General features: G+C 42.7%; 1 protein-coding gene across 2 annotated transcripts; it reads left to right on the top strand.

Annotated features, from left to right (window-relative positions):
• On the top strand, nt 1-24,210 carry CCNB2 (cyclin B2). 2 transcript variants are annotated; one of them, XM_043471819.1, is made up of 9 exons: nt 1-169; nt 2,057-2,185; nt 2,290-2,403; nt 12,244-12,414; nt 12,716-12,874; nt 14,503-14,739; nt 15,036-15,176; nt 22,368-22,478; nt 23,924-24,210. In XM_043471819.1, exons 1-9 carry the CDS (start codon nt 146-148, stop codon nt 23,948-23,950), a joined length of 1,113 nt encoding a protein of 370 aa, XP_043327754.1. In that variant the 5' UTR covers nt 1-145; the 3' UTR covers nt 23,951-24,210. The 2 variants fall into 2 exon arrangements, with proteins under 2 accessions (XP_043327754.1, XP_043327753.1); XM_043471818.1 differs by having other exon boundaries at nt 3-169; nt 23,937-24,210.

The raw sequence follows: 24,210 nt of genomic DNA, 5'->3' as shown, positions 1-24,210 counted from the left end.
GAATCCTGGAACTAGGCGACTTCTCGAAGATCCCCAGCTTGCGGGCCCGGAGCGCAGTCCTAACGGCGCGGCGGAAGCTAGGGCTCTGTGTCCAGTCCGCGTCCTTCCCTGGGCGGGGCTGCCAGTCTTGCCTGTCCGTTTCCTCATGGCGCTTCTCCGACGCCCGACGGTGAGTGGGCCGGCGACCCTCCGCACGGGCCTGGGCCCGGCCGCGCTGCCTGCTCCGCCGCCTTTCGCTTCTCTTTCTCCTCGGCTTCGAACTTCGTCCCAACCTGCGCCGCTTTCCTCTTCCTGCGGGGGGCTTGGGCCCTGGGGCCTGGCCGGCCCTGAGGCCTATCCCCGCTGGCTGACTTCTCCCTGCCTTGCTTCCGCTCTCCGGGGCCTGGCTCCTGGCCTGGCCGTCCCTTCCGCGGGGCGAGGGGAGTAGGAAAGCGCCTCGGGCCTGGCACTTGTCAAGTGAGTCCCTGGAGCGTTGGGCCTAGGACTGGGCAAGCGGTCCCCGAGAGCTCTTTGTTGTTAGAGGGTTATCTAAATACAGCTCCCTGGGGTTTTCTTCCTCTTTCAGTCCTTGCTAGCTAAGGAATCAGCGGTGGGGAAAGGGAGAAGGACGAAGAAATTCCGCAGGCTGAAAAGTATTTCAGATGTTTAATCAAGCAATAGCTATGGCTATTTTTCAAATGTTTGCACATTTCACTTTGTATGCGTTTCTTGTTTATTTCTGCACACGAAGTCTTACAAGGCTAATTTCGCCAATGTATGGGCTTGTCCCTTTAAAATAATTTCCTTTACTCAAGTGTAATAGAGATATTATTTGGAGCCATATGGCAGACTGAGAGAAGGTCCAAATTCATTTATTTCATCTTTGCAAAAAACAAAGTGTTAATGGTATTTTGGATTTTTTCTGTGGATTTGAATTGTACCTGGATCTGCTTTTTCCCTTGCTGAAAAGTAGAGGGCCTTGACACACCTGATCTCCATCCTCCTGGCTGTAGGCTTGTTAAGAGCTGCTGATTTCCCCTTGCAGATGGATTGACCTAGATTACCACTTCAACCCACAGGAAATTTCAAACTTTTTAAAATTGGCAGTGACTTGAACAGTGTGACTTTTGAGGATCCTAATAAGTTGAATACATTCTGTATTTAACTGTAACCCTTTTGTGAATCTGACTCAAACTGATAAGTAATTTTGTCTAAACTACCCCATAAAGTGCTGTCATAGTAAAATTCCCCTCTATTCAGGTAAGGCTTGCGTTTTCCCCTGCCCATCTGTCTATTCTGGTAGGTCCATTCAAACCCTCTGTTGGAAAATATGTTAAGATTAGGACCCCTGATTATCAAGAATAGTACATGCTGTTTTTTTCTCCTGAAATGTTTATCACATATAATAAAATAAACTTTTCTATGTAAAACTTTTCTTGTTTTTACTAACAAGTTTTTGTTTCTAAGTGCATTCTGTCTAACGCATGTTAAAGGTAAGCTAACAATTTTTATTTCATACAATTCACACTTTCTCTGAATTTGAGATAAAACTATTTTATCCATTAAAACTTTTCTTTCTAAATATCCCTGATAAAAGAGAGCTTACATGCTATGGCCCCCTCAGAGCTAAAAGGCTGTCTTTAAAGATGTTCCTAATCTGAGCACTTCTTATTTGCAGAATCAAAACCTATTTTAGTTTTTAAACATCTAGCTTTTAAACAGCTTTTTAATATTGTATCTTAATTGCACTTGTTACTCATCTCTGTCCAGGAAGTTTTTTAAATAGATGCCATTCTTATACAGCATCCATATAGTAAATAGCCACTTATCTGTGAAGCTCTTAGTGGGATTAAAAAAAAAAATTGAATGAGTGTATTTGCCTAATTTAGAGTGATGTTATAAATTGAAAGTAGCATTTTTAGACTTGCTAAAATTTACCTTTTCCCTCTTGCAGATAGACCTCAGTAGATTCACCATTGCCAAATCAATTCTGAACCTGAGGATCTGACACTAGCAAAGTATTGTAAATTATCTCAACTTTCAGTAATATTTTTTCCTTGTTTTTTTTTTTTTTTAGGTGTCCGCTGATTTAGAGAATAATGACACAGGAGTTAATTCTAAACCTAAAAGTCATGTGACTATCAGGCGGGCAGTTTTAGAAGAAATTGGAAATCGGGTTACAACCCGAGCCATACAGGCAGCTAAGGTAACGACTGTGAGGCTGCTCCTCTGCTCAGTAGGCTGATCCTGTAGAGCGCTCGGCGGCAACACAGGCTGTCTTGCCCTCTTCACATTTCCTTTTCATTTCAGAAAGCCCAGAACACTAAAGTACCTGTTCCACCCACCAAAACAACAAATGTCAACAAGCACCCGAAACCGACTGCGTCTGTGAAACCAGTGCAGATGGATGTGTTGGCTCCAAAGGTAGGAAGTTCTGAATTTACAAGCATACTTAACAGAGTAGCCAGTTTGGGGCTATGGTGTAAGGGCACCTTTATCTTCACTGCTGCTTTTGAAGAACATTGATAGCAGGAGCTCTGCTTTAAGACAACAGTGTAGAAAATGAACATCTTTGTAGTAATGGTACCTTAACATAATGTTATGACCTTGAGTCACAAAGTTAAATATCTTAATACCTAAATAAATTTTGTGATCTCAGAAGAAAATTTGATAGATTTTATTAAATATAATTCACTATAAGAATGAACTTGCCTACGAAAGTGGTGAAAGCTTACAATTCTGAGACCTTCTCTCATGGAAGAACAAAGTAATGCCAGGATGGTGTTGAGAGATTGTAGTCTCCATGACTGGTCAGTTCAATTATAGTTAGAGTGCTAGTGGACCAACTGGCTTTTTCATCTTCCACCGTCTTCTAGTTCATGCATGCTCTCATTCATAGATTACACAAAGTCATATAATTACAGTGAAGCAAGCACTGTTGTAAGTGCTGATAATACAACAATGACTACTCTTTCTAGCTCAAGATATTTATATAATTGTTTGCTTGAAATTTTTCAGTAAAGCATTGGACATATTCGAGAAATAGGTTGAGTACTTACTACACACATCCAGTTGTGTTAAGGCTGTGTTTAGATATCTTGCCTTGAGGAAACTTATCTAGAAGGGGCATTTGTACCTGAAAATTAAATATGTAATCTGACGGCGTGATGCTTGGTACCCACAGGCAACGGATGACTGAATGCAGTGTCCCATCTAAAGGAGGGAGAGAATCATGGGGGATGGAGTGGTCAAGGCAAACTTGCTGAAGTAAGCGGGATTTTTAAGGATAGAGGAAAGATGATAGGAAAGGTGGAAACAAAGCAGCAATAGGAATCAAGGCACCACAGAGGGAATAGGCCTGTAAGTTATGTCCTTCAGGGCAAAGAGTCAGCAAGTCTAATTTGGGTCAGAAGGTTTTTGTGAGGAGGCAGGCAAAAAGTTGGACAGAAGTTTGCAGTTGGATTTGAAGGCCTTGGAATTTGGGTTATATCCCATTAGGCAGAATGTATGGAAAGTTTGGAGGAGGAGAGAAGTGATGAAAGTGGTGTAGGGTGACCATGGAAGGGACATGTTAGAAGGCACTGCAGTTTCCTAAGCAAGGGCTGATGGGTATCTTGAATAAGCCTAGATCTCTCCTAAGTGCCCGCCCATTTACCAGTGTCTATGTGGGTGCTAAGAAACAACCTCAACATGCTGAGATGTCCCAGAACTCCTTTCAAGGACATCGTCCTGTATTCAGAAGGAATCCTTTGGATCTGCTGCTTGGAGTGGAGGAGTGAGACCCTTAAGCACTAGAGTAGTTAATCCTGAAATTTTGGGAGAAAACTATGTTTTTGCTGACTCATGAGGCTTTGGAAAACAGTAGTTTGAAGGAAGGAAACAGGCTTTTTGCTAGTCTCTTTGCTGGGCACTGGGAAAACAAGGTGAGTGAACCAGCTTTCTGTTCCCAGGAGGCTCCCAATCAAACCCGAACATCAAAGTGAAGGCGTGTGTTGTAATACGTTGCAGCAGAGTCGGATGCAATCTTAGGACACGTACTGGGGAGTGGCAGCTAGAAATTCCGACGTGGTTTTAGATTTATAAATTTGCTTGAAACGCTAAATGTAGTGATAGTCATTATTCAAGGATAAGAATCTTTTATGGTCTAACTTTCCCTAAAACAAAAACTATATATAAAAGGAAATGAGCATGACTATTCATATTAAAGTAAGTGTCTTTTATTTTTAATTATACAAGAAACAGGCATAAGCAAGCGAGACAATTCAGACATAGTAGAGTGCATTGAATAAAGGGTCAGTTCATTTTTACTATTCTCCCCACCCTCAAAATTCCACTCCATTGCATTCCCTAAAGGTAATCTCAGTAACTGACTTTGCCTTTCTACCACTGAGTATGCTTGTGTATGCGTGTATACACAGTCACTGCTGCAAATCACGAACTCTCTGACTGAAGTCAACAGTTTTTCTTGGAGTCCTTCCTTATTGCACTGAGTTGACATTATCTATTACGAATCTAGTAAGTAAAAGAACCCTGGGGCTTCGCTGGTGGCTCAGTGGTGAAGAATCCTCCTGCCAATGCAGGATGTGGGGGTTCGATTCCTGGGCTGGGAGGATCCCACGTGATGCAGAGCAACTAAGCCTGTGCACCAGCAAGGAGAGAAGCCATCACAATGAGAAGCCTGAGCACCGCAACTAGAGAGCCGCCCTAACTCCTGCAGCAAGAGAAAAACCCGCACAACAAAGTCCTAGCACAGCTGAAAGTAATGAATAATTTTAAAAAAGAACTCTGTTTCAACAAAACTTGTGTAAATACCGATATATTTGCATATTTATATTTTCTTTATTTATTTGGCTGCATTGGGTCTTAGTTGTGGCTTGTGGGATCCTTTGTTGCTGCGCACAGACTCTCTAGTTGTGGCGGGCAGGCTTAGTTCCCCCCTGACATGTGGGATCTTAGTTTGCAAACCAGGAATTGACCCACATCCCCTGCACTGGCAGGCGGATTCTTAGCCACTGGACCACCAGGGAAGCCCTGCATATGCATATTAATCTGCTCTCTTAACAGACCCGACTCATTAAATGTTGGTGCTGGGAGAACTCCGGTAGCCTTTTTTCACACTCCACACATCCTTTACCAAAGAACCACGTCTCACGTTCAGCAGTCTCACGACTTTATTGTTTCTGAGCCTACTTTTCAGTTGTCTCTGACAACTCACAGAACTCATTCATCAATCTAATGTGAAGCTTTTGTTCTAGGGCCACTTTTGTGTTGGACAACTAGTTGATGCATGTTCTCTTTGCATGCAGCAGACACCGGACAGTTTGGCCAGTGCACAGTTGGCTCACAGAACTTAGGTTATTATCTCCACAGGCAAGCGAGATCTTAGAAAGGATTTTATAGTAATTCAATTATGTTGGAGTCCAAAAGGAATGCTTTCAAGAAATTCTAAATTAAGGCCCAGAGCAATTATCCTTGTCTTATCCTGGTGGCTTTTGGATATGACTAAACTTAGGTGTTCTTCTGAGTAGACACAGGTGAATATTCAAGCTGCTAAGGCATCTGAAGCACATACCTCTGTCGTCGTCGTCTTTAAAATTTATTTTTGTTTGTTTTTAACTGGATGATAATTGCTTTGCGATGTGTTGTTGGTTTCTGCTGTACCACAGGTGAATCAGCCATAAGTATACATATATCCCTTCCTCCTTGCCCCTCGCTCCCACCTCCCCCTCCCTCCCACCCCTGCAGGTTGTTACAGAGCGCAGGGTTGGGCTCCCTGTGTCATGCAGCACCTTCCCACTAGCCGTCTTTTTCACACATGGTAATGTATATATTTCAGTGCTCCTCTCTCGATTTGTCCTCTCCTCTCTGTTCCCCTGCTGTGTCCACAAGTCTGTTCTCTGCGTCTGTGTCCGTTCCTGCCCTGCAGATAATTTCATTAGTACCATTTTTTCTAGATTCCATATTTATGCATTAATATGTGATGTTTGTTTTTCTCTTTCTGACTTATTTCACTGTGTATAACAGGCTCTAGGTTTGTCCATCTCAGTTCAACTGACTCAAATTCATTCCTTATATGGCTGAGTATAATTCCATTGTATATATGTACCACAGCTTGTTTATGCATTCATCTATCAATGGATATCTAGGTTGTTTTCATGTCCTGTTTACTGTATTAATAAATAGAGCTGTAGTGAACATTGGGGTATACATGTCGTTTTAAATTTTGCTTTCCTCAGGGTATATGCCCAAGTAGTGGGATTGCTGGGTCACACAGTAGTCTTATTTCTAGTTTTTAAAGGAATCTCCATACTGTTCTCCATGGTGCCTGTATCAATTTACATTCCCACCAACAGTGCAAGAGGGATCCCTTTTCTCCACATCCTCTCCAGTATTTATTGTTTGTAGATTTTTTGATGATGGCCATTCTGACTGGTGTGAGATGGTGCCTCATTGTGGTTTTAATTTGTAGTTCTCTAATAATGAGTGATGTTGAGAGCATCTTTTCATGTGTTTGTTGGTCATTTGTATGTCTCCTTTGAAGAAATATCTCCAAAGAAGGTCTTCTGCCCGTTTTCTGATTGTGTTGTTTGTTTTTCTGATATGGAGCTGCAGGAGCTGCTTGTATATTTTGGAGATAAACTTTTTGTCAGTTGCTTTGTTTAAAATTATTTTTTCTCATTCTGAGGATTGTCTTTTCATCTTGTTTATTTCCTTTGCTGTGCAAAAGCTTGTAAGTTAAATTAGGTCCCATTTGTATATTTTTATTTCCATTAGTCTAGGAAGTGGGTCAGAGAGGATCTTGCTGGTGATTTATGTCAGAGTGTACTGCCTATGTCTTCCTCTTAAGATTTTTACATTTTCTGGTCTTACATTTATGTCTTTAATCTATTTTGTGTTTATCTTTGTGTATGGTGTTAGGAAGTATTCTAATTTCATTCTTTTATATGTATCTGTCCAGTTTTCCCAGCACCATGTGTTGAAGAGGCTATCTTTTTCTCATTGTATATTCTTGGCTCCTTTGTCAACAATAAGGTGCCCTTGGGTGCGTGGGTTTATCTCTACACTTTCTATCCTGTTCCACTGATCTGTATTTCTGTTTTTGTACCAATACCATGCTGTCTTGATGCCTGTAGCTTTGTAGTATACTTCTGTCTTCTTAAACCAGGCTTCCTGGTACTGATTGCCCCTCCTGGGGAGAGTAATGATGATTATCCCTAAAAAGGAAACCTTAAACTGAAGCTGCGCATACTTGTTAAAATGCACATCTGATTCTAGTCACTCTTGCTCAGTGCCTTCAGGGGATTCACTTCCCTTTGGATAAAATCTAAACTCCCTAGCCAGGTTCTCACTCACCTTTCCAGTCCATTTCTGTCACCTCATACACTACCCCCTCCATTCTCAAATCAATGCTCAGTCCCCAGACTTGCCTTTATTTCTTGGCTTCCCCTGGGACTTTGTACTCGTGTACCTTTGCCTACTTGATGAGTTCTATGGTCTCTGAAGACCTTCCTAGGTTTCTCCCTAGAACCTCAGGTAGCTTTTCTTATTCCTTCTAGTAGTTCTTAAATTCTTGAGTAGTTGAGGTATACCTGTATACCTCTTGCTCACCTGGCCCTTCCTCAATTCAAGACCTTTTGTTTAAGAGGAAAGGGCATGATTTGAATTGCTCCATATCCTGTGGTTGTTACTGTTTTCTTCTCTAAGACTGGAAACTGTAATCGTTGAGCTATTATGTAAGTTAAATTTGTTTATTATCCTGCCTTCTCTTCTTTCTATATTTTATTATGTTAATATATATTCTTACAGCTAGCAGTCCTAGGCTATACTTTGAGAAGTACCTCTTATTCTTTAAAAAAAAGAAAAAATTAATGGTTTATTTATGCTTCATTACTAAAGTGAAGTGAGTGAAGTCGCTCAGTCATGTCCGACTCTTTGCGACTCCATGGACAGTAGCCTACCTGGCTTTGCTTGTTTTAACTCCATACAATTTTAATTTGTGTGATTTTTTTTAAAATAATCACCCAGTCAGGATAAGAAAATAAAATACTGGATGTCTACTTGCTCAGTCTTTGCTTCCTCCTGTTTTATTCATAGGCTGGAATGTGCTTTCCTGCTTTTTTGTTGTCAACAATTTCTCAATTTAGAATAAATTAGTTGATCAGAAGAAAACATCATGCTTGCTCAAGAGGGCACTGCCAAAGTGAACTATCAGCTTGAGGAATCTCTGAACCTAGGTGTCTAAGTTTCTTTCACTCAATAAATATTTACTGAACACCTACTATATGTCAGGGGGCCTTCCCAGGTCTAGCAGTGGTAAAAAAAAAATCCACCTACCAGGAGACACAAGACACGGGGTTCAATCCCTGGGTCAGGAAGATCCTCTGGAGAAGGAAATAGAAACCCAGTCCAGTATTCTTGCCTAGGAAATACCACGGACAGAGGAGGCGAGTGGTATAGTCCAGTGAGTGGCAAAGACCCAGCATCAGGGTCTTTTCCGATGAGTTGGCTGTTCTTATCAGGTGACCAAAGTATTAGAGCTTCAGCATCTGGTTTGATCACCTTGTTGTCCAAGGGACTCTCAAGAGTCTTCTCCAGCACCACAGTTTGAAAGCATTAATTCTTCGGCCCTCAGCCTTCTTTATGGTCCAGCTGTCACATACGTACATGACTGTTGGAAAAACCATAGCTTTGACTGTACGGACCTTTGTTGGCAAAGTGATGTGTATGATTTTTAATACACTGTCTAGGTTTGTCATAGCTATTCTTACAAGGAGCAAGTGTTTTAATTTTCTGTCTGCAGTCACTGTCTGCAATGATTTTGAAGCCCAAGAAAATAAAATCTGTCACTGTTTCCACTTTTTTCCATCTCTATTTGCCATGAAGTGATGGGACTAGATGCCATAATATTAGTTTTTTGAATGTTGTGTTTTAAGCCAACTTTTTCATTCTCCTCTTTCACCATCATCAAAAGTCTCTTAGAAAAAGGCTCTTTAGTTCCTCTTCGCTTTATGCCATTAGTATGCTGTCATCTGCATATCTGAGGTGGTTGATATTTCTCCCTGCAATCTTGATTCTAGCTTATGCTTTATCCAACCTGGCATTTCATATGGTTTACTCTACATATAAGTTAAATAAGCAGGGTGACAATATACAGCCCTGAGGTACTCCTTTCCCAATTTGAACCACTCTGTTGTTCCATGTCCAGTTCTAACTTGCTTCTTGACCTGCATACAGGTTTCTGAGGAGGCAGGTAAGGTGGTCTGGTATTCCCATCTCTTTAAGAATTTTCCACAGTTTGTTGTGATCTACACAGTCAAAGGCTTTAGTTTAGTCAATGAAGCAGCAGTAGATATTTTTTTGAAATTCCCTTTTTTTTTGTGATCCAACGGATGTTGGCAGTTTGGTTTCTGGTTCTTCTCTTTTCTAAATTCAGCTTGAACATCTGGAAGTTCTCAATTCACTTATCGTTGAAGCCCAGCATGAAAGATTTTGAGCATTACCTTGCTAGCATGTGAAATAAGTGCAATTGTGCAGTAGTTTGAACATTCTTTGGCATTGCTCTTCTTTGGGTTTGGAATGAAAACTGACTATTTCCAGTCCTGTGGCCACTGCTGAGTTTTCCAAATTTGCTAGCATATTGAGTACAGCATTTTCACAGCATCATCTCTTAGGATTAGAAATAGTTCAGCTAGAATTCCATCACCTCCACTAGCTTTGTTCGTAGTGATGCTTCCTAGGGCCCACTTGACTTCCCATTCCAGGATGTCAGGCTCTAGGTGAGTGATCACACCATTGTGGTTATCTGGATCATTAAGACCTTCTTCATACGGTTCTTCTGTGTATTCTTGCCACCTCTTCTTAATATCTTCTGCTTTTGTTAGGTGTATACCATTTCTGTCCTTTGTAGTATCCATCTTTGCATGAAATGTTCCTTTGGGATCTCTAATTTTCTTGAAGTCATCTCTAGTTTTTCCCATTCTGTTGTTTTCCTCTGTTTCTTTGCATTGTTCATTTAGGAAGACTTTTTTTATCTCTCCTTGCTGTTCTTTGGAACTCTGCATTCAGATTTGTATATCTTTCCTTTCCTCCTTTGCCTTTTGCTTCTCTTCTTTTCTCAGCTATTTGTAAGACCTCCTGAGGCAACCACTTTGCCTTCTTGCCATTTCTTTTTCTTGGGGATGGTTTTAATCACCACTCCTGTACAATGGTATGAATTTCCATCCATAGTTCTTCAGGCACTCTGTCAGATTTAGTCTCTTGAATCTATTTGTCACCTCCACTGTATAATCATAAGGGATTTGATTTAGGTCAGACCTGAATGGCCTAGTAGTTTTCCCTACTTTCTTCAAATTGAGCCTGAATTTTGCAATAAGGAGCTGATGATCTGAATCATAGTCAGCTTGCAGTCTCATTTTTGCTGACTGTATAGAGCTTCTCCATCTTCGGCTGCAAAGATTAGAATCAGTCTGAGTTTGGTACTGACCATCAGGTTATGTCCTTGTGTAGAGCTGTCTCTTGTGTTGTTGGAAGAGGGTGTTTGCTATGACCAGTGCGTTCTATTGGCAGGACTGTTAGCCCTGCTTCGTTTTGTACTCCAGGGCTAAACTTGTGTGTTACTCCAGATATCTCTTGACTTCCTACTTTTGCATTCCAATCCCCTATGATAAAGGACATCTTTTTTGGTGTTAGGTCTAGGAGGTCTTGTAGGTCTTCATAAAATTGTTCAGCTTCGGCACTAGTGGTTGGGGCCTAGACTTGGATTATTGTGATATTGAATGGTTTGTCTTGGAAATTAACCGAGATCATTCTGTTGTTTTTGAGATTGCACCCAAGTACTGCATTTTGGACTCTCTTGTTGACTATGATGGCTACTTCATTTCTTCTAAGGGATTCTTTTCCACAGTAGTAGATATAATGGTCATCTGAATTAAATTCGTCCATTCCCGTCCATTTTAGTTCACTGATTCCTAAAATGTCGATATTCGCTTTTGCCATCTTCTGTTTGACCACATCCAATTTACCTCTATTCATGGACTGAACATTCCAGGTTCCTATGTAATGTTTTTTTACAGCATTGGACCTTACTTTCACCACCAGACACATTCACAACTGGGCATTGTTTGCCTTTGGCTCAGCCTCTTCATTCTCTCAGAGCTGTTTTCTCTGCTCTTCCCCGTTAGCATAATGGACACCTACTGATCTGGAAGGCTCGTCTTTCATTGTCATGTCTTTTTGCCTTTTCATAGTGTTCATGGGGTTCTCAAGGCAGGACTAGTAAGTGGTTTACCATTCCCTTTACTGGTGGACCACATTTTGTCAGGCCCTGACTTACAGGGACATGCCCTTCAGCCACTTCATGTAGCTGGATGACATGCCCAAGGCCCTGGTTGTCCCCCTGCTGGTCCTCGTGGAGTGTGTAAACCTTCACTGGCCATTGAATGTTTGTCAGTGTGCCGTCCGGGGGCCAAGGCTAAGGCCCTGCTGCAGTCGCCAGGAATGGGCTCTGGGAAAGGCTGGGACTGATGCTGGAGGACGCCCAGGAGTGGGGGGCACCCCTGCCTCACTGCTGCCATTGGCCACCCTGAGGCCGTTCCATCACCCAGGAGCAGAGGGCGCCCCAGCCTCTCCTCTGTGGTATATTAGGAGGTTATAGATTCGTTGGGTAAAACACTAGAGAGATGAAACGTGTGTGTGTGTTGGGGTCGGGGGGTGCTATAGAGACAGATGGTAATTTTAAATAGGATGAATCTAATTGAAAAGATAACACTTAAGCAAAACTTGAAGAAGAATGTGAGGGAATTACCCATGTGGATACAGGGACTGAGCCTTCTGGGAAGAGGGAGCCTGCTTGTGGTGAGGGAGGCCTGACCAGGAAGCTGGTGAGGAGCAAACAGTGGGGAGGGAAGTAAGAGATGGGTTAGCAAGGGAAGAAGGAGGGGCCAGATCGTGTAGGGCCCATAGACCCTACATGGGCCTACACTGTGAGGACCTGGGTTTCCATTTTGAGTGAAATTGGAGCTTTTTTTTTTTTTTTTTTTGCCTGAAGTACATTTTTAACTGAAGGAGGAGACCATTTTTAAACAGAAGAGTTTATCTCCAAACACTTCATCTACTTGAATTATTCACCTCTTACTCTGAAATGTATTTGTTGGAGCTTTATTATTTATAAAAATGCATATGATGCTTTTAAACCCATTGACCCTGCATTTGTGATCAAGTCTACTCCTAAGGTAGTGATACATGCGCCTTCCCTTGTGGATGCAGGGTCCTTCTCCCACACCGCAGGACATCTCCATGAAGGAAGAAAACCTCTGCCAAGCTTTTTCTGATGCCTTGCTCTGCAAAATTGAGGATATTGATACTGAGGACTGGGAGAACCCTCAGCTCTGCAGCGACTATGTGAAGGATATCTACCAGTATCTAAGGCAGCTTGAGGTGAGGGGGCCTCTGTGGTTTGGTTGCACAGCAGTGCGGAATGTACCACACAGCTGGGAAGGAAATGAAATTCGCTTTTTTTTTCACTTAAAAATGTATTTTTTATTGAAGGCATAGTTGAATTACAATGTGTTAATTACTGCTGTACAGCACAGTGACTCAGTTGTATACACACACATGTTCCTTCTTGTCGTCTTTTCCGTTATGGTTTATCACAGGATGCTGACTGTAGCTCCCTGTGCTTGACAGCAGGACCTTGTTCACCGAGGTCAGCTCTGTAACTTCTCAATTCCACCACCAGGTGCTGCAGTCCATAAGCCCACACTTCCTAGATGGGAGAGACATAAACGGCCGCATGCGTGCCATCCTGGTGGACTGGCTGGTGCAAGTGCACTCCAAGTTCAGGCTGCTGCAGGAAACGCTGTACCTGTGTGTTGCCGTCATGGACCGATATTTACAGGTGAGCATGCTCTGGGGACTCTTCACAGAAGAAAAGACCAAAGGCCAGTTTATGAGATGCCAAAGAACTTCAAGTGCTAGGAAAGGCGGTAGTTCAAGCATGTCACACTTCCAGAATTGCTGACCATTGCTGTTAGGTCAGCCTGCTGAAAAGTGCCCAGAGGAGATGCTGTCTCACCACAATCATTCATCGAAGGAGATAAACCAGCAGATGGTCTGAAAGTCCATCTGAAGCCTGTGGTGCCTTTGGAGGCTGGTTCTCTAGGCCCCCTTGCACAATTTCCATAGTTCAGTACTCTTTGGTGTTAAGCTCTCTTATCTGAAAAATGAAGAGTTTGGCTAGAGAACTTAATAGTTTCCAGCCAGTTGTAGCATTGAATCACTGTAGAAGAGGGAGGAGACAGAGTTTTCTTAAAAGGGTTGGAGGTATGTGTGGGGAGTATACTCAAGAGTGTGAGGTCTAAAGCATAGAGGAAGGTAAGAAATGAAGCTGAGAGGCAGAAGTAATCATCAAAATATCAAACAATAATGCAAGAACACTGACTGAGAAGAAATGCCAGACCTTAACTTCTAGTGTGTTATCTACTGACTGGTAGTCCTGCAGGTAAGGATTTATTGATTTATTTTTAATTAATTTATTTGGCTGCACCAGGTCTTAGTTGCAGCATGTGGGGTCTAGTTCCCCAATCAAGGATTGAACCCAGGCCCTCAGCATTGAGAGTTTGGAGTCTTTGCCACTGGACCACCAGGGAAGTCCCAAGGTTTTATTTATTTGAAGTCAACATTTATAATATAGGTGTAGGTCAAGTACAATGCTGCCCAAACAATACAGTAATAACTGTGTTGATAATAATGACCCTGAGAGTCTGCAAAATGCTAAGCAACCATAGAGGCATTGGTTTTCATTGTCCAAAAATCCTCAATGGTATAGAAAGCATTCTCATATTTTTGGCAGATTTTCAATACTGAGAGTTAAAGCAAAACGTGCAAATTCCTAGTTTAAAAAAAAAGTCAGGAGAAGCACTTACACTCTAGATTTAGATTTCCTCTGACACTGAAGCATCTCTGGAAGGGTCTTCAGGCTGAATAATGAGTGTACTTTTGGTGAGGATTAAAGGAGCGCTTGAGGCACCCCTTCCTGGGCCCTCCTCACCTGTTAAACTCCTGCTTTTTCAGTTGGTCTCATTGTGACTCAGACCATGCTGAGTGCCACATCGGGGCTTCCCAGACACTCAAGCTAGGACAATGCAAGCGGAGCACTGCCTGGGAGCTTGGTCATCAGGCTAATTCGTCCCTGTCAGCAATTGACCGATCTTGGGCTGGTGTCTGCATCTCTTCTTAGGCCATCTAATTGTGAGGGAAAAAATACGTACTGCCCAGGTTTTTTGTGAGGATTCGATGAGATGATTGAATCTCAGCCCTGTGCCTGGCACACAGCGAGCACTCCACGACAGGCAGGTGCCGCGGGCTGTGGTGGTGACTGTGGTCAGTGCTGAGGTTCCAGGGCCTTAAGAGAGGTGTGAGCAGGGCTGATGTGGGCTTCTCCAGGATTTGGTTTCCTCTCACTTTCCTCCACCCAGAGCCCCCGTTCTCCTTGGCTAAGATTTCTGACACATTTTTCTTCTTTAGGTTCAGCCAGTCTCCCGTAAGAAGCTTCAGCTGGTTGGCATTACGGCACTGCTCTTGGCTTCCAAGTACGAGGAAATGTTTTCTCCAAACATCGAAGACTTTGTTTACATCACTGACAATGCTTATACCAGTTCTCAAATTCGAGAAATGGAAACTCTGATTTTGAAGGAACTGAAATTTGAGCTGGGTCGACCGTTGCCACTACATTTCTTAAGGCGGGCATCGAAAGCTGGGGAGGTAAGTGCCTCCAGTTCTCTAGGAGACTTTATTTTGCTCTTTGTCGTCTCATCCCAGAAATGATCCAATGAAAGGAAAGCTTATGAGTTGATAAGAAGCATTTCTTAGATAAGTCCTAACACTTGTCAGTTCTTAAAAGACTTTATGTTCTGTGTTTGTAACATGCTGTGGAACAGAGCAGTGCCTGGGAAGGAAAAGAAAGTTCAGTGGCTTTGAGCTCCTAGGTCTTCACCCAGAATTTTGCAGGAGAGTAATAACAGCTGTGCTTCTTTCCACCTCCACCTGTTTTTTCGTAGGTTGATGTTGAGCAGCACACTTTAGCCAAATACTTGATGGAGCTGACTCTCGTTGACTATGACATGGTGCACTATCACCCATCCAAGGTGGCGGCAGCTGCTTCCTGCCTGTCCCAGAAGGTTCTAGGCCAAGGAAAATGGGTGAGTATTGAGTTTAAGAAGAAATGTATTAGCTATATTTTTGGGCCTCTTGACATGAAATGTATTAGCATTTTCACAGTGCTATCCTTGAAACAGCTGTTAAAAGTCCACAGGCTTAAAAGAGCCGCTGGAATGATGCAGGTGGAGACTGGGTGACTATGCCATGGTATATTACACATATTGTGTTACAGCATCCTCAAGAGTGAGGAAGGCCACTAAGAACTTGTATCAGTTGTATCTTACTGTATCAACAGTATCTTATTGTATCATAAGATTTCTGGGTTATTTTGTTAAGTGAAACAAACAAGTTGTCAAGCACATAAGACAAAGTAGGGCCAAGGCCTGACCTTGTTTAGATGGGTAAAGATGAATTGAGCCACTTTCAGGTTCATTCAAGTAGTCAAAGATGTCAGCTGCTCCCTGGGTTCTTGTTTCAGATGCCGAAAAGGATAGCAGTGAAACATAGGCGGCTGTTGCCTGCAGTGAGAGTCAGAGGAGCGCTTTTGTGGATGAGCCCGCTCTTGACCACTTCTAAACAGTTTTATTTATTTATATTTAAAAAAAAAAAGCACTTATTTATTTGGCTACACCAGGTCTTAGTTGCAACATGTGGGATCTAGTTCCCTGATGAAGGATCCCCTGCATTGGGAGCACAGAGTCTTAGCTGCTGGACCACCAGGGAGGTTCCTATTAAGCAGTTTTAGAGTCCACAAACAGCAGAGCAAACACATTGGCCGAACCCAGGAGGCGATAAGACCCCATCTGATCACAAGATCACAAAGGCAAGGCAGATCCATGTGGTTCCAGCCTTGGTCTGCGTGGCCTGTGATGGATACGTGCAAGATTGCCGGGGCACCATGGTGGACCTGTTCCTCTGCACGGTCGATAGAGTTTACATTTTGCATAAGAAAGGATGGAAGTAAGAGAGAGGGGATATGTATTTGTGTGATGTATTTGCTCATTTTTCAAAAAACATAAAAATGGAAATGAATGAAGATGGATACCTCTGGGTGTGGGTATCAGAGTAGAAGGTTGAGGGTAGGGAAGCAGGACTCCTGGTTGTAATTTTTTATTAGCTTGAGTAACTTTTTTGACTTTTGAACAATATTGACATTCTATGCAAATCCTGAACTGGAATTAAGCAAAAAAAATGTTACTATATATTCAGAGTGGTAACAGAGGGAAGAATTAATTCTGGTAACTTTTGAACACAGCATTCTGACTATGCATCTATAGTGGGATGTGAAGGTCAACAAAACAAAGGACCAAAAAAGGTCACATATTTAAAGCTTGCTTGGGAGGTTTACTCTTCTGTTAATAGGAGGTTAATAGTAGTCTGTTATAATTCTGAAACTATTTATGTTGTAGGATAAAGCAAATAAGAGTAAAGTTTCCTTGGTGGCTGAGACAGTAAAGAGTCTGCCTGCAATGCGTAGACCCAGGTTCGGTCTCTGGGTCGGTAAGATCCCCCGGAGAACGGAATGGCAACCCACTCCAGTATTCTTGCCTGGAGAATTCGACAGAGGAGACCATCTATGGGATTGTGTAGAGTTTGACATGACTGAGCGACTAACACTCAAAGCAAATAAACATTCATGTTATTAAGGATGATAACGCTCACTGTAAGAAGATAAAATATTGTTAACAATTCAAAACAAAAGGAAAACCCTGTAATATTAATTCTTTTTTAGAAATATCAATAAATTCATAATGAAAGGACCAGAAAGAGTGATAATCCAGTAGCAATGAAGATGCCTACTGCTCACATCTTAGATACTCAAGGCATGACCCACTAGGAACCTAGGGCTCCTTTGAGAAATATCTGATTTCAGAACCATGGCAGGGGAAGTACACGGTGAGCCTAGAGCAGTTTATAACAGGTAGCAAGCAAATTCTCAAACATGAATGGGGTTACATCAAAAGAGGACATAGAAACTGGCTTGGAAGGGTTCCTTCTGACTGCAGTTGAGCATTAAAAAGAATTATGATCCAATAGATTATAATACATTAAAAAATGCATGAGTCCATAATGATAAAAAAGGAAGGAAGGAAGATAAGGACAAAGGGAGGGAGTTTAAAAAAAAATTCAGTAGAAAGCCAGCTAATTAGAAATAATGGTAGAGATAGAAACTCACCATTTTTAAACCCCCAGTGATAACTGATTCTAGCAAGGATCATCAAGTGATGCTTATAAGCTTTAGGTAAAATAATTTTAGAGAACAAGATTCATATTCTCCAAATATCACCCCTCAGTTGCATAGTGATTCTGAAGAAAACCTGTATCTTTGATAACCTGACTTGACCTCCTCATGCAGTAGGAAATATGCATTTTCCCCTATATAGAATTCATGTCCAAAATGTTGGATATGAATCTAGCCATCAGGAAACAGACAAATCCAGAATGTGGGACATTCTTAAACCAACTGGCCTGGATCCTTCAAAAAAAAGTCAGTGTCATTTAAAGCCAAGAAAATAGGAGTTTGAAATTAAACACCAAAGACAACAACAACCAAATAAATGGACTGTGTGTACTTTAATTGGACCCTGGATATATATTAAAAAAAAAAAAATCTGTAAAAGATATTTTTGCAGCAATTGGAGAGATTTGAATATTGACTGTATAATAGATGATGTTATGGAACTGCTGATGTTTCTTATGTGATAAAGTTATTGTGGCTAGGGAGGAAAATATCAATACTTTTTAGGAGATACTTGTGAAACATTTAGAAGTGATGTGTCATAGTGTCTGCGACTCACTTCCTTTTTTATAATTTATTTTTATTTATTTTTGGCTACGCTGGGTCTTGTTGCTGCATGCAGGCTTTCTCTAGTTGTGAGTGGGGCCTACTATATAGTTGTGGTGTGCAGGCTTCTCATTGCAGTTCTAGGGTGCACACATTTCAGAAGTTTCAACTTGTGGGCTCTAGAGCGCAGGCTCAATAGTTGTGGCACACGGGCTTATTTGCCCCTCAGCATGTGGAATTTTCCTGGAACCAGGGATTGAACCTATATCCCTTGTATTGGTAATCAGATTCATAACCCCTGAACCACCAGGGAAGTCCTACAACTCACTCTCACACGGTTCAGCCATTTGATGGCTTCAGAAATCACATACAACTTTTGCTGAACGATGTGAAAGTGAGTTGCAGAAGCTATGAGTTAGTGGCGGGGGAGAAGAGGAGAGAAAGTGGTGAACTATTAAGAAATGATGAATCTGCACAAAGAATATACAGAATTCTTTCAGTTTTTCTATAGATTTGAGACTTTTTGACTTAAAAACAGGAGGCAAGGATGGGGAGGTGGGAGGGAGGCTTAATAGAGGGGCATATATGACATGAGTTTGAGCAAACTCCAGGAGATGCTGAAGAACGTGGAAGCCTGGCGTGCTGCAGTCCATGGGGTCGCAGAGTCGGACATGACTGAGCATTTATTAATGCTGTTGTATAGCAGAAACCAACAAAACATTGTAAAGCAATTTTCCTCCAATTAAAAAAACACACGCACACACAAAATTGGAGACAGAAAGGCCGCCGGTCCACGCAGGGCACATGGTCTTGGTACCAGTGGCTCAGTTTAGTCAACTGGAGCTGCTTCCTTGGCTCTAAACCTGTCAGCTGTAGGCCTCCCTGCTTACTGGGAGGCGATATCAAAATGCCAGGAGCTGTGTGTTACATCAGATTCACTCTTGCTTACTTCTTTTTTCCTTTAAACTATTTTAGGATTAAGGTTATATTGTGGTTTGTTTTCCCAATTATATTGTGCATGTGAAAGTGGTATGTTTTAGCTTTTAGAATTTTATCATGAACTGAAATCGTCAGGTTACATATCTTCATGCAAAATAAGTCTTACTATCAGTCAACAGCTGTGTTTTTTGCTTAAATTGTGTTCTCCGGGAGGCTGGGTGCATGTGCTTCTGAGTGCCGTGGGTTTTCTCGTTCTTCACGATGAGGGCCCAACAAAGGAGCCCTGTGCGTTGTGTGCTCAAGTTGCTCCGGTCGTGTCCGGCTCTTTTGCAACTCTACGGGCTGTAGCCCGCCAGTCTCCTCTGTCCATGGGATTCTTCAGGCAAGAATACGCAGTGGGTTGCCATGCCGCCCTCCAGGGGATCTTCCCGACCCAGGGATCAAACTTGCATCTCTTGTGTTTCCTGCATTGGCAGGTGTGTTCTTTACCACTGGCGCCACCGCGGAAGCCCCAAGAGAATCCTGGGAAGTCATAATTCTTCTGGGTTTCATAGCTTAGATTGCTGCTTATGGCCCAGTTTATTTGTTTTTTAAAAAAAAATTATTTTTGGCTGTGCTAGGTCTTCATGGTTGAGCATGGGTTTTTCTCTAGTTGCAGCAAGCAGGGCTACTTTCTAGTCACTATGCGTGGGCTTATTGCAGTGGCTTTTCTTGTTAAAATGCATGGGCTTAGTTGCCCCATGGCATGTGAAATCTTCCTGGACCAGGGATTGAACCTGTGTTCCCTGCATTAGCAGGTGAATTCCTTTTTCTTTTTTTAATTGAAGGATAATTGCTTTATGGTATTGTCTTGGTTTCTGCCATACATCAACATGAATCAGCCATAGGTATACATATATCCCCTCCCTCTTGAACCTCCCTTCCACCTCCCACCCCATCACACCCCTCTTGGTTGTCACAGAACCCTGGTTTGAGTTCCCTGGTTCATAAAGCAAATTCCTACTGGCTATCTATTTTACATATGGCAGTGTATATGTTTCCATGCTATGCTCTGCATTTGTCCCACCTTTTCCTTCCCCTTCCCCCTGTGTCCATAAGTCTGTTCTCTATGTCTGCATCTCCATCACTGCCCTGCAAATAGGTTCATCAGTACCATCTGTCTAGATTCCATATGTATGTGTTAATATACGATATTTTCTTTTTCTCTTTTTGACTTACTTCACTCTGTATGATAGACTCTAGGTTCACTATTGTAAATAGTGCTAGCAGGTGGATTCTCTTTTTAAAAAAAAATTAATTTATTTTAATTGGAGGCTAATTACTTTACAATATTATGGTGGTTTTTGCCATACATGGACATGAATCAGCCACAGTTGGACATGTGTCCCCCACCCTGAACCCCACTCCCACCTCCCTTCCCACCCCATCTTTCTGGTCCCAGAGCACCAGCTTTGAGTGCCCTGCTTTATGCATTGAACTTGCACTGGTCATCTGTTTTACATATGGTAATATACATGTTTCAATGCTGTTCTCTCAAATCATCCCACCCTCGCCTTCTCCCACATAGTCCAAAAGTCTGTTATTTACATCTGTGTCTCCTTTGCTGTCTTGCGTGTAGGGTAATCATTACCATCTTTCTAAATTCTATATATATGTGTTAACATACTATATTGGTGTTTCTCTTTCTGACTTACTTCACCCTGTATAATAGGCTCCAGTTTTATCCATCTCATTAGAACTGACTCAAATGTGTTCTTTTTTACAGCTGAGTAATATTCCATCATGTATATGTACCACAACGTCCTTATCCATTCGTCTGCCAGTGGACATCTAGGTTGCTTCCATGTCCTGGCTATTGTAAACAGTGCTGCAATGAACATTGGGGTACATGTGTCTCTTTCACTTCTGGTTTCCTTGGTGTGTATGCCCAGCAGTGGGATTGCTGGGTCATATGGCAATTCTATTTCCAGTTTTTTAAGGAATCTCCAGACTATTCTCCATAGTAACTGTACCAGTTTGCATTCCTACCAACAGTGTAAGAGGATTCCTTTTTCTCCACACCCTTTCCAACATTTATTGTTTGTAGACGTTTTGATGATGCCCATTCTGACTGGCGTGAGATGGTACCTCACTGTGGTTTTGATTTGCATTTCTCTGATAATGAGTGATGTTGAGCATCTTTTCATGTGCTTGTTAGTCATCTGTCTGTCTTCTTTTTTTTTTTAATTTTTTTATTAGTTGGAGGCTAATTACTTCACAACATTTCAGTGGGTTTTGTCATACATTGATATGAATCAGCCATAGATTTACACTTATTCCCCATCCCGATCCCCCCTCCCATCTCCCTCTCCACCCGATTCCTCTGGGTCTTCCCAGTGCACCAGGCCGGAGCACTTGTCTCATGCATCCCACCTGGGCTGGTGATCTGTTTCACCATAGATAGTATACATGCTGTTCTTTTCTGTCTGTCTTCTTTAGAGAAATATCTATTTAGTTCTTTGGCCCACTTTTTGATTGGGTCGTTTATTTTTCTGGTATTGAGCTGCAGGAGCTACTTGTATATTTTGGAGATTAATTCTTTGTCAGTTGTTTTGTTTGCTTTTATTTTCTCCCATTCTGAAGGCTGCCTTTTCACCTTGATTATAGTTTCCTTCATTGTGCAAAAGCTTTTAAGTTTAATTAGGTCCCATTTGTTTATTTTTGTTTTTATTTCCATTACTTTGGTAGGTGGGTCATAGAGGATCTTGCTGTGATTTATGTTAGAGAGTGTTCTGCCTATGTTTTCCTCTAAGAGTTTTATAGTTTCTGGTCTTACATTTAGATCTTTAATCCATTTTGAGTTTATTTTTGTGGATGGTGTTTAGAAAGTGTTCTAGTTTCATTCTTTCACAGGTGGTTGACCAGTTTTCCCAGCACCACTTGTTAAAGAGATTGTCTTTTCTCCATTGTATATTTTTGTAGCAGGTGGATTCTTAACCACTGAACCACCAGGGAAGTCCCCCAGTTTGTTTCTTAATCCTGAACCTTTTTCCCTGACTGCCAGTATGGATATCTGGGCTCTCAACTCCCCACTGGACACTGCCAGGCTGGGCGGTTAAGAGGGGACTGAGGTCTGCCCTTACTGTCAACCCTTTCGGGCCTGTTTATACTGTGTCCCTCTTTCCTTCCCCTTTCAGTGTGGTGACAGAGGCAAGCCTGAAAGCTTTGTTAGTTGAACTAACCTACTTACCTGTGCAACCTTCTTTAAAACGTAATTATTTGGGACCTTCACTATTTGATTGAGCTGAGAGTTTTGTAGTGTCTTAACTTAGTCCAGCTCAGAGGCAGAGTTATCCTGCATTTACTGGCAGCTTTGCTGATAGCATGATAGTGGTTGAGGCTGAGGCTGAATTTCCAGCAGGGAAGGATATTTTTATAGCTTTTACATCACTAATGTCAGCATATGTAAGATGTGCTCTCCTAAAGAAGAGGGGGTTTCATCTCACTGCTGCTTTGCGTTGTGTTCCAGAACTTAAAGCAGCAGTATTACACCGGCTACACAGAGAGCGAGGTGCTGGAGGTCATGCGGCACATGGCCAAAAACGTCGTGCGTGTCAACGAGAACATGACCAAGTTCACCGTGAGTACTCTTCCCGCACCTGGTCAGACTCCAGGTTATGGGTTCAGGGTATGAGAGGACGGGTGCGTATGTGTTTGCCTTCATGTAAATACTTTGGCATGTGTGTGAGTCTGTTTCACACATATTTCTCTAGTAGACCACGGGCTGGAGCATACTGATAAACCCTGAGAGCTGACGGCCTTTACAAGAAGGTAGACAGGTTCCCTGTGTCCAGCCCCAGGCAGCTGTTCAGTGTATTAACCGTGTTCCACCCAGCTTTCTGGGGAGGGTGCACCACGAGCAGGGAATGCTGGCCGGCATGTAAGGGCCCAGCTTGAGTGGCCCTGTGGAAGCCTCGGGTATTCGGGTGACCTCACGCAGGGCCTTTGTCCAGCATCTTTTAGGACAGTGACTGAGAGGGACTTCCCAGGTGGCACTAGTGGTAAAGAAGCCACCTGCCAATGCGGGAGACATAAGTGACGTGGGTTCAATCCCTGGGTGGGGAAGATCCTCTATTCTTGCCTAGAGAATCCCATGGACAGAGGAGCCTAGTGGACTACAGTCCATAGGGTTGCAGAGAGTTGGACACAAGTGAGCAACTAACACTACACTACACCTGAACAGCAAGCCTGGTGAAGGAGGCGAGGCAAGCAGCCCATTCAGGAAGTGTCCTGGGGGCTGGCGTCTGTCTCTTTGTGGCCCACTTGAGAGGAGAAACCAGACAGGGTGCTGTCCTGTGCCTGTGTGATGCCGAATATCAGAGCTCACCCAGGGTCTGGTGACGAGAGCAAGGCATGTATACCGAGTGTCCTCACGGTCTGGCGTGCGTCCTCCCTTGTAGCTTCAGCATGACTTAGCACACCAGGGAAGCAGTGTGTTTTTGGTCCTGAGAGTGTCCTCTGGGACCTGAGCACCAGTTACCGCTCACCTTTATGGCCAGTTACTGCTCCAGTGCTGGTGAATCTGTTATGTCCCAATGGCACTAGATATGATAAACAGCTCCTACCTCCACCCCTCGTGAGAGAAAGCCTGTTCTCTGGACCTTGAAATCATTTGTTCCCCATTACCTGTGCTACCAGCTGGGTTTTATCCATTCCTAGGCATGGCAGGAAATTGCCGTAGAGCAGTGGTCACCAACCTTTTCAGCACCAGGGACCAGTTTCGTAGGAGACAATTTTTCCATGGATGGGATAGGGGGCATAGTTTCGAGATGACTCAAACACAAGTACATTCATTGTGCACTTTATTTCTATTATTTTTACATCAGCTCCACCTCAGATCATCAGGCATTAGATCCCAGAGGTTGGGGACCCCTGCCTAGAGCACTTGTGAACTTTAGTGGTTTGGCATCATCATACCCTTTGGAGATTGTGGATCTGGCCCTTTGATACTTGTAAATTAGACTAGGAATAAGGTATGACGTTGGGGGCGTTGTGGGGGGGCTCCTGACGTGTGCTTAATCGCAGATGACTTCTGCAGGCCATCAAGAATAAGTATGCAAGCAGCAAACTCCTAAAGATCAGCACGATTCCTCAGTTGAACTCAAAAGCCATCCAGGAGCTTGCCTCACCTCTGCTGGGACGGTCCTAGGCTCCAGGGCCCTGGGGAAGACTGTGTCGTCTGTGCACTTTGTCTTGCTGATCTGGAATTCCTGAGTTTGTATATAGTCGTCTGGTCTATCTCATGAAACCTCTTAGACCAGTTTTCTAAATGTATATTGAGGAAAAATAAAGCTATTGATTTTCTTAAGGTA

Source organism: Cervus canadensis, chromosome 6 (genome assembly GCF_019320065.1).
Source record: "Cervus canadensis isolate Bull #8, Minnesota chromosome 6, ASM1932006v1, whole genome shotgun sequence".
In the NCBI taxonomy this organism is placed as follows: domain Eukaryota; kingdom Metazoa; phylum Chordata; class Mammalia; order Artiodactyla; family Cervidae; genus Cervus; species Cervus canadensis.
Note: the sequence above shows the minus strand (reverse complement) of the source record. Positions and strands in the feature narration are given on the sequence as shown.

Excerpts from the sequence above, each read along its gene's own strand:
- CCNB2 (XM_043471818.1), top strand. The coding sequence starts at position 146 with ATGGCGCTTCTCCGACGCCCGACG. Across the intron at positions 2,186-2,289 it reads GAGCCATACAGGCAGCTAAG|AAAGCCCAGAACACTAAAGT; the intron begins GTAACGACTGTG and ends TTTTCATTTCAG. Across the intron at positions 15,177-22,367 it reads TTCTAGGCCAAGGAAAATGG|AACTTAAAGCAGCAGTATTA; the intron begins GTGAGTATTGAG and ends GTTGTGTTCCAG.